Source organism: Pinus tabuliformis, chromosome 1_1 (assembly GCF_031772625.1).
Source record: "Pinus tabuliformis cultivar Carrire ecotype Pingquan chromosome 1_1, CPIR1, whole genome shotgun sequence".
In the NCBI taxonomy this organism is placed as follows: domain Eukaryota; kingdom Viridiplantae; phylum Streptophyta; class Pinopsida; order Pinales; family Pinaceae; genus Pinus; species Pinus tabuliformis.
This window is the reverse complement of record NC_142297.1, coordinates 792,394,389-792,405,434: the sequence shown is the minus strand read 5'-3', so window position 1 is coordinate 792,405,434 and position 11,046 is coordinate 792,394,389. Positions and strand designations below refer to the sequence as shown.

The 11,046-nt window shown below is 29.6% G+C and overlaps 1 protein-coding gene across 1 annotated transcript; it reads left to right on the top strand.

Moving 5' to 3' along the window:
• The first annotated feature begins 6,633 nt into the window (after nucleotides 1-6,633).
• Nucleotides 6,634-7,696, top strand: LOC149216379 (uncharacterized). The gene is made up of 2 exons (XM_089391196.1): nucleotides 6,634-7,348; nucleotides 7,474-7,696. Exon 1 carries the CDS (start codon nucleotides 6,676-6,678, stop codon nucleotides 7,279-7,281), a length of 606 nt encoding a protein of 201 aa, XP_089247322.1. The 5' UTR covers nucleotides 6,634-6,675; the 3' UTR covers nucleotides 7,282-7,348; nucleotides 7,474-7,696.
• Nucleotides 7,697-11,046: the final 3,350 nt, after the last annotated feature.

Here is an 11,046-nt window from a genome sequence, read left to right as displayed (position 1 = left end):
ATAATATTAACATTATTTCTAGCAATCCGTGCATTCATTCAGAGTATCCTGTCCAAACACATAACTGCCCGTCATGTTAAGCTGCCTTCTGCTTCCTCGCCAGGCTGCTCTGCGTCCATTTCTTATACCCATTATGATGTGTTTATAAATTACAGAGTCCGAGACCTTAAACATACTTTGGCCCTTCCTCTTTACCAGAGGCTTCAATCCCGGGGATTGAGAGTCTTTCTTGACCAGACTGAAATGGTAGTTGGACGCAACATTTATGATCAAATAATAGCGGCTACTAGTGGGGCCTCTGTTCATATAGCCCTCCTCTCTCCAAATTATGCAGAATCGGCTTTTTGTCTCGATGAACTCGTCCTCGTCGTAAATTCTGGGGCCATCATCATTCCTGTATTTTACGAGGTTGATCCTTGTCAACTCTTGTGCAAAGGTGGAGCATACGATAAAGCCCTGGGCGCACACGAAGAAACGCAGCAATACGACAGCAAAAGAATTCAGCGGTGGAGAGATGCTCTTGCAAAGATTAGCGGACTGGAGCGGAAGGCATTTTATGGGTGAGCATCATAGCTTTTAGTCTGTTGGATTAGTAGGTACATGCTAAATTAGGTAGGCTCCTCTCACTAATAATGTTACCCTCTCGATATGAATACAGGGAACTCGAACTCTTGCATAAGGTCGTGCAGGATGTGTTGAAATTTTTTCCAAACCTACCGGCTGAAATTGCATGTGAATAATGCTGGAGCACCCTTGGCATCGCTGAAATCCTACACCCGGGATCCTGAAATTGCTGACAGCGTTCATGGCGATTGACCGCCAGAAAATCACGATTACTTTACCTGAAATTGCTAACAGCGTTCATAGCTATTGACCACCAGAAAATCACGATTATTTTACTGGTAGGATAACTGTAAATCAATTCTAAATACTAAAATTCCAGAAACCATAGTTAGTGAGATAAAAATACTAAAATTCCAGAAACCAAAGTTAGTGATGAACAGAAATAGTGATAAGACTTGCTTTCTTATTGCAATAAAAGAATTTTATTGCTTATTTTAAGATATGCCAACAGATTTTATACCTATCTTATGGGCAAATATATTGTAATCGAAGTCAAAATCAATGGATTATTGTTGGTTGGAAAATTTATGGTTGGTTGGAAAATTTATTCTATATCCAACCTTTTAATCAGTATATTTATGCTGATAGATTGGAAATAGGTTTCAAAAAGCGTAACTTATTTCGCATTACAAATTTTGAAAATGTTAATTTTTTTTATTGTGTTTCCTATAGTTTAGTTGATTTTAAAAATGATTGCAAGAAGAGTTAAGGGATGCATTTAGTCTGGTTTTTTTGGTCAAAGTTTTTTGGGTCAACTCCACGGTAAATGTCAATATAAAAGTATTTAAGCACATAGTCATTATATTTATATTTATATTTATTTATAGGGAATTGAGTTTAAGTAGAAGACATAACAACTATTTCTTCTATATATTTGAATTAATTCTTATTGACAAGGTACCATTTGAATTAATCTTTATTGATAAGGTTTTTAAATAGTATGTTTATGTTCATAGCTATGTCTATTTTAGAATAGTGTTTCAATTTTTTTAATTTAATTATCAATAATTATTAAGTGGATAGTAGGAATCTAAATTACATATAATATTTTAAAATATTCTTAGCAGTATAGCAGGTTAAATTTATTTTCAACACAATTATATCTTTTCTTTCCTTGTGTATTAAATTTATTAATTAAAAAATAACATGCAAACAAGTATCATATGAATGAGTTATATTTTTTTGGAAATGTGATATTGATAAACCATGGGATTGGCTCATGATATTGTAATAAAGACTATTTGCAAATTAAAATTTTTTCTTAAAAAAACATAATTTTTATGATAAATTGGAGATAATTTTTATAGTTAAAAAAATTGTTACAATTTTTTTTTAAATGTATATATGTGAAACTTATGCATTAATTCTGTTTATAATTATTATTTTAAATAAAGTTAAATTTTAACAACTTGAAATGTGTAATGAAAAAAGTGTTTCAATATTACTTACATATTGATATTTACCAATAGATTAATTTATATAATTGTATTATTTAAATATTTGTTTAAAATTTTATATTATTTATATATTTCATTGTGTAATTAATAGATTATGTTAAGTAAATATTATTAAAAACAATTTAAAATATTACGGCATTCAAATTTAAAATCATAAAAAATCATTAACTTAAAAAATTCCAAAAATTCCATATCGAAAATTCTTAAGAAATCCCTAAAATTCCAAAAGAGGGAAAAATAAAAGATACATTGAATTGGAATAGGATCTTTGGAATACGAAACTTCCATGGAAGCTTATATATGAAACTTATCTTTAAGTTCCATAATCGCACCGACATGTGAGATGTGGCTCTGAGAGTGTAATCTTTAAACATAAAATCATACAAGTTCTCTTCAAACGTATAAAACGATTTATTATTAAATTAATGACCTTTCACTTCAACGCCTGAGAAGAATTATGACTAAATTAATAGTTTGCCATATGCTTACGGTATGTTTTATCGCTAACACTCAAATAAATCTGTGTTACCATTCTGAAGTTTTTGTTGTCAAGGGCTAAAATATTTCTTGAAAACTCAGAACATTGGTTTACATTGAAAAAAATCCAGGTTGCTTTCAAATAATTCTGTGTTACCATTCTGAAGTTTTTGTTGTCCCTGCCTGCAAGGGCTAAAAAAATTCTTGAAAACTCAGAACATTGGTTTACATTGAAAAAAATCCATGTTGCCTTTTAGTCGAGGGATAAAATCTAAGTTTTCATGAGAAGCTTACAGCATGCTTAGGGTCATCCAAAACTATATTGGATTAAGAAGATTAAATTTTTTAATTACTGAGGCTACACATTATTAAAACAGTTTATTTTTGGAAAAAAGATTGCTTGAGATTTTAAATAAAAATAATATACATAACTATTTTTACTACACCATGAATATATTATATTGGGAAAAAAACTAGTGAGAGTAATTGTATTTTATAATGTATAATATATAGTTTAAAATTTTAAATGAAAATGAGGGTAATTGCATTTTATAATATACAATATATAATTCATTTTTAAATTAAGGAAGTTATAAATAATTTTACGTTTTAATTTTTATTAATATTATAAATTTAAATTAAAAATGGTTAAATTAATAAATAAGGTTGATATTAACCATTTTATTTATTCAAAATAATCTTATAAAATTTTATCTATTTTAATTTAAGAGTTATCAAATTTTAAAAGAGATTAAACCTTAAAATAATCTCTTTTTAAATACAAAATTTTAGAAAAAAAAATCTCTCATTCAAGATTAAACTGAATCAAAACTGATTTGCATTAAATTACATAATATATTTTTTCCTTAAATTATGTAATAAATAAATTATAATATTAGAGTATTTAAATTTTTAATTTTTAGTTGCAATAAATATAATTCTCTACTTTTTTTCTTAAATTACAATTATGTAATAAATAAATTATAATATTAGAGTATTTAAATTTTTAATTTTCAATTTTTAATTTTTAGTTGCAATAAATATAATTCTCTATTTTTTTTTAAATTGTACATAATCTCAAATTCTGTAATTATAGAAAGTAAATGATTGAAAAAATATTTTAAATGCCTATTTATTTTGGAATAAGGCCTCCAAAATTTGACCTCCATATAATATTATAGAATATTCTTAATAGTAGTCACGCATCAAAGTTTAGAAATTTGTTTAAAAGATAATTATGTTCTTTATGCTCTTTTAATTATTTGACTAATTAAAAAAATGTAATATGAACATTTGTAATATGAATATGAGTTATGGCTTTTTGGGCATGTAGTACTATTACTCCATGGGTTTTGGTCTATGGTATTGTAATCCATGGTAAAGTGGAAATGAATATCGATAATTAAGAAATTTTCTACATCTTTTTAAAAAATTATATATTTTAACTTGTATATTTATTTTTTTATAATTAATATTAAAAATAATAATTTGAAATAAAATCACAATTTAGTTAATTTTTATGGTCCTTTTAAATTTTGTCAATATATGAGATTAGGTAAATGTCTTTACAAACATTGGTTTAGACTGAAAAAAATCATGCTGCCTTTTAGTAAAGAGATAAAAGCCAAGTTGTCACAAGAGAGCTTACAACATGTTAAGAGTCATCCAAAATTATATTTTATTAAGAAGATTAAAACTTTAAATTGGAAGATTAATATTATAAAAACGGTTTATTTTTGAAAAAATTTAGTATTTAAATATAAGTATTATGCATAATTATTTTTGCTACACCAAAAATATGTTATATATGATTTTAGGAAAAATATTCTAAATAAAATTTACACAAATTGTACTTTATAATGCATAATATATAGTTTATTTCTAAATGAAGGAAATTATAAATACTTTTAAGTTTTAAGTTTTATTAATATTATAAATTTAAATTAAAAAATGTTATTAGTTTAATATATAATTAATATTTAGTATTGATATTTATAGTTTTATTTATTTAAAATAATATTATACAATTTTATTTATCTTAATTTAAAAGTTATTAAGTTTTGAAAGAGATTAAAATTTAAATAAAAAAATTTAAATACAAAATTCTAAAAAAGATTTACTATATAAATTTAAAATTAAAATAAATCTTTAATAAAATATATATTTATATTAATTAAAAATATATTTATATTAATTAATATGTATATTTATATTAATTAAAATGAATCAAAACGTATATTTACATTATTAAAATGTAGGTTTAGTATTAATGTACACCCAAATAAAAATATGTTTACTATCAATCGATAAAGGAGAAGAGAAGAAATATTCATTATGATTTAAATTTTTTTTTCCCTTTATATTACGATTTAAATTAAAAAATAATAAAATAATAATAAGTAGTTTAAATAATTAAAAAATAATAAAATAATAATAAATAGTTAATTTTTAAAGAAAGAAATGGTAAATTTTTATATGATTTTAAATTGAGAGTGTATAAAAATTATATTAAAATTATTCTAAACTCATTTATATTAAATTACACAAGATTGATTATTTTTCCTAAATTATAAAAATGTAATAAATAGATTGTAGTATTAGAGAATTTTATTTTTTAAATTGAATTTTTTATTTTTAGTTTCAATAAATAGAATTTTCCCACAATAATATATATTAATAGTACTTAATCTCAAATTTTATGATTATGGAAATAAATTATTGAAAAAGTATCTTAAATGCATGTTTATTTTGGAATAAGGCTTCCATAATTTAACCCCTATATAATATTATAAAATATTATCAAAGAGTAAGATTTGTTTGAAAAATAGTTGTCTTCTCTTTTAATTAAATTGGTTAATTAAAAAAGAATGTGATATGAACATGAGTTATGATTTTTTGGGCATGTAGTACTAGAAATTCATGGGTATTGGCGTATGATATTGTAATCCATGACAAAGTGGAAGTGGATCTTGATGACTAAGAATCTTGCTACATGGTCTTTAAAAGTTATATAATTTAAATAGTATATTTATTCATTGTATTTAAATATCCATACCCTACCATGCATGAGCTCAAAAAGACCCTTACAAAATTAATGTATATCTTGTAGATGCAAGATAAGTACTTGGAGGGATAGTTTTATGCAATCACTTTCACACGTGTAGATAGATAAATACGAAAAAAATAATGTGTATAATACAAATGCAAGGTATATACAAGAAAGCATTGAAATATTCAACCAAGAATGTATATATATATATATATATATATATATATATATATATACCCCCTTAGATTTCCATTTCATAGGCTCACTTCAACAATCCCAAGTTCTATTTCCCTTTAACACGGTCAAATATAAAGAAATATTTATATTCTACCAAATGAATCATGTAATGCATGTGCATATTTATTATTTTATTTAGGTAAATTTTATTTTATTTACAATAGTTATTGAATTCGAATCCAAATTCGATTTTCAGATTTGGGGTGGATATCTAAAAATAAAGTTTCAAAAGTATATATTTCATAAATACATAAACATATTATTTTTTCAAAATTAAAAAATTTAAACAAACAATCATTATATTTAAAACTTAAAGATTCATAATATTAACCTTTTTGTCTATATGTTATTAACTACTTCCATTTGAAATGATCTAGAAATAATGACGAACAAAATAAAACTTACCAATTCATCTCATATTAAAATTTATTATTAGTAGTAATTGCAAACCTACCATTCTTTACCATTCTTAAATATGAAATCTTTAATAACTTTAAAAAATTTTAAACTAGCACAACCACATTAAATATAATTGATACCTCATTTTCAAACACCTAATACATGTATAAAATGTGGAAAATAACACTAATCAACCATATTAAATGTGACGAATAAATCTACCTACATTAACCAAACAAATATTCTCATTCTTTAAAATAAAACTATATGTACCATGTGTCACATGTCTACATGCTAATACATATATACATAAAAAAAAAAATTCTTTTATATAGTGCCACACCTTAGATATGCACCTGCACTTTATTTAAATATACATAACATCGTGAGTATTGTCACCACCACGTATACAGGCCTAACCTAAGGCGGTATATGGTGTGGCAGGTAATGTTTATCATTCCAATGTTTAATCAATGCTTAATGCTGGTCTATGGTTTATCATTAGTACGATGGTATAGTACTACCCTTCGAGCAAATCAAGACTGGTCTGTCTTCATTGGCTGGCGCCTCCTGCGCTGGACATCTGGCAGCAGTGTTGAATCCCGCTGTCCTGGTCACGTGACAGGGGTATGGTTGCTGAGCTTGGGAATTTCCCGCGCCTTACTTTTTGGTAATCTCGCCTCCATCGACGGTGTGCATTTGCTGCAGGAGATCAAGGGTCAGCATTGTTCCACGCTCCCACCGCTGGCAGGTAGAGTATATACGTGGTTTCCTCCGGGTTATTCGAAGTTTCCCTCCCTCTGCTCAGCGAATTCCGGCTCTCTGTTTACCACTGTGAAGGGTTTTACTCCGTCATTCCGCGCCGAGACCACCGCTACTCCAGGTACATGCGCCATTCCAAAGGGGTTCCCACTCCATGGATTTCAGTCTCGAAACGGCCAGGTAATTACACAACCAGTTAAAAGATCTGATGCGATTCTGCGTTTTAATTGTTTATGCAGAAATCTAATGTTTTGTCTTTTAATTGACAGGTTGTGAACGGGCATCTCCCAGCTTCTACGGCTTTGGAAGAATCCCTCCAAATGAGGCCCGCCGAGCTACAAAGGTATTTATCTATTTTGCCAGGGTTTAGTTTCGGTTGCTTCACCTTCATCTCTCTTCGGGTTGCCAGAAGTTTTCCTCTGTGTTTGGAATGAGACCCCAACCTTAATATTGCATGGTTGGCCGCAGGTTATGACGGACCCAGGGTCTCATTCTGTTTTCAAATGTTCTGGGAAATTGATTAAGGAATTTGGCATCTCTTTGCTTGCGGTGAATTGGGTTTTTACCTTTGTTTCCGAGGCTAAAGATTTCACTTGGTTCTGTTAGACAGTTGTGTATTATTTCTTTCGTTTTACTGAAAGTATTGTGGCTACAGCCATGTATTCTGACTATCGTGAAACCCTGGTTGGAAACCAGCTCGTTGTTTAACTTTGAACTCATATGGCTTGCGGCCTATAATTTTAATATATATATAACTGCTGTATTTCGCTAATGTTTACTTCTTATACTGATAAGAATGGTTTTCTTTCATGAATCATAGGGTTTAATTGTTAACCGTATGCGTAATACGTTCTCTTCATTTTGGAACCTTGCTTGTTCGGTTTATGGCATGCATGCATTTTGTTACAGTATGATTCAAGGGTTTATGCCGTATTGTTGGCGTATTTACATATGTGTATAGAGTAACAGAACTGTCGCACCTGCATCTGACTTCTATAGATGTATGGTCGACTAGTTAAGGGTTCTCCGTGACAGGAAACCCTGAGGAGCTGGAAGATGCATAATGGTTACACAGTCTGGTTATAGACTCCTGGTTTGATTTTAGCAGTCAATACTTCTGCGGCTTTAATGCTATCGAATATTTGATATTCCCTTGGCATGTTTTAAATGTTTATACGATACATTTCAGGAATGTCTGTTTAATATTACTGCATGGCTCTCAACTTATCTTGGTAATAACTCACATATTGAATCGTTGTGATATTCAACTACCAGCTGTGCAAGTCTTTAGATTCGGATAATGTTTAAGTTTTTCCCCGTCGTTATGGACTCGTCAGAACCCCCACCTGCTACGGCTGGACCGGTTCAGGGGTTCAGAGTTTGTTAATGCCCTCGCATCATCTTACTAAATCTCTATTTGACATTACCAGCTGGTTGAGGTTATAGGAAAAGACATTTGTTTAAGAATATCATGAAAGTTATACGGCTGACTGTGATCATTGGGGCCACGATATGATACCGACCCAGAGTTATTATCGGTATGAATAACCAGGTTTTCTAGCTCGGATACTCTTAGACTGTGAACCATTTATCTTGTAAGGATAGGGCTTGTTTAATAGTTCTACTGCCTCCTTTGTTTAGATATTCAAACGTTCTCAGTTCTCTGTATTTTGAATTTTACAGATACTCTGTATACAATTTTCTTTCGCACAGAAAGTCATAAATATATCTCTTATTTGTACAGATAACCGAAGTTACCCTGTCTTTTGGTTTTTACAGCTATACTGTCTACAACTTGTACAGATGACCATAGTCACACTATCTTTCGTTCTTTACAGCTAGGTTGTTTATATCTTGTACAGATAACCATAGTCACACTATACAATTACTGTACAGACAATCGCAGTTACATTTATAAGTTACACAGATAAATATGGGGACATAAGGGTTCCGTTACTTACCTGATCTCCACTGATAAGGTGAGTCTGGAACAAGTCTCCTGCCAAATCTCTGTGTAAAGCTTGTTATCCACCCAACCGTGAGACCAGTCCTTCTAGACCTGAGTCTCCCCCCAAGCTTCTGCTTACCGGATCACTATCCTCAGTAAGCCAGCACTGTGTGCTTGACTATCTGGTCCTTACCAGACTTAGTCCATCCATGGTTTTTCCTCCCCTTTCTCTTTTCTCTGCCTGTCTCTATAGCCCAGAGTCTCTCAACCAACCCCCTTTTTCCCTGGAAACCCTTCTAGTTAGGGAAGGTGGTTATTTCTAGTTTTATTAACTAACTTTTCTTTTTCCAGTTCCCTTTTGGGAATTCAGATATCTTCATGATTAATTCTTTTAATCATTAATTTAGTGCACATGTAAAATCAACAGAATATCCTCAAAAGAAAATAAATTCTTCAATATCATTTCAATTCAGTTTTCCTTGCTGTAGTAACTTTTTAAATAATTACATTTTTACGGGGTCATCACACCATGAAACTATGCAATACAATATTTTGCATCAATAGCTATACCACTTCACTGGTAAGCAATCTTTACATAGTGCAATTTAGAGGCAAAACATTAAGGGAAAGAATTCAGTTATGCCAAGTTAAAAATTGGTCTCGGAAGCATGATGGTTACTGCCACAATAAGAATATAACTATTAAGTTTTTCCTATTTAATAGGGCTACTCGAAGCCTGGCAATGTAAATCTAATATCTATAAAATTGTCAATCATTCGAATAGAAGCCTGGCAATGTAAATCTAATATCTATAAAATTGTCAATCATTCGAATAGAGAATTTCCCTTTAGAAGCAATTAATTTAAAAAGGTATTCCAACCCAATATCCCAACCCTATTGAGATTCAACAAATACAAGGTAACTGTTCACCCTTCAAAATGAAAAATAATAAAATACAACCAGGGTGCTTAGATGCTTGGAAAATAAGAGGGTAAATCCATCAATTCTACGAATGAATTATACACCAAGAATCTATCCAAACGAGCAACATATTAAAAAATTCAAAAGTTCAGGAAAAAATGGTTTAATATTATTTGACACTCAACCTTGATATTCACAGTTTGCGTTGTTGTGTAATTTTGTTAGTGAGGCATCCCATTACACTCTGCGGATTAATTTGAACTTATTCAATGTTATATAATAGTTTTGATCAAGTGATTTCTAATAGTTTTGAACTAAAAATTATTGTAAAAACATCTACAAACATTGTGGTAAGAATGTTACAATTGGATTGGAAAAAATCCATAGTATAATATTGTGCAAATATGATATCGAGGACTAGTGTCTTCTCCATCCAACCTCAACCTTAATGTGAAAATTCAAAACAAAACCGTAATGTGCAATAGACAATCTTAGCCCATAGATATTTTCTCAAGGAACGTGCCTGTAAAAACAATACCATGGGTTTTATACCATCCTCCTTACGCCCTGGGTGGTGCAGATTTTCTATGAATTTTAATGGCTCCATAATGGAATTGGCCCTGGGTGGTGCAGATTTTCTATGAATTTTAATGGCTCCATAATGGAATTGTTGATGTTGTTATTATCTAATGGTTTTTTTGAGAATAAGAAATCTTTTGCACAACCAATTTGCTTAGGTGTTACCAAGTTGCAACATGTTTTTTGCAAATATTATTTTTTGTTGATGGTCTATCACACTTAAGAGGAGAAATGCACCCTCTTTTTCTCCTTTGGTTTTTCACATAAAAAAATAATACAATGAATTTCACCACACAAACTTTCACAATGGCCCAAAATTAAAACTAGGTGAAAAACAAACCCCATCACATTAGGATGTGCTCGCTAATATCATACAATCACATTGTTTGAAATGAAATTTAGCCTAACATAATCTAACAACAACAATGTGCAATGTGTTTGATATACCACAACAAGTCAACATTCCAACAGAATTGAGGGAGTGATGAATGGTAAATCATAAAGCTTAATTTCTCAAGGGGGTGCTTAGGTCCAAGCGTGGCCATTTGTAATTTTTTAACAAATAATTTTGTTAAATGATTTTAAAATTGGGC

Bases quoted from the DNA above. Each gene is read 5' to 3' on its own strand.
- LOC149216379 (XM_089391196.1), top strand. From the start codon at position 6,676: ATGGTGTGGCAGGTAATGTTTATCATTCCAATGTTTAATCAATGCTTA.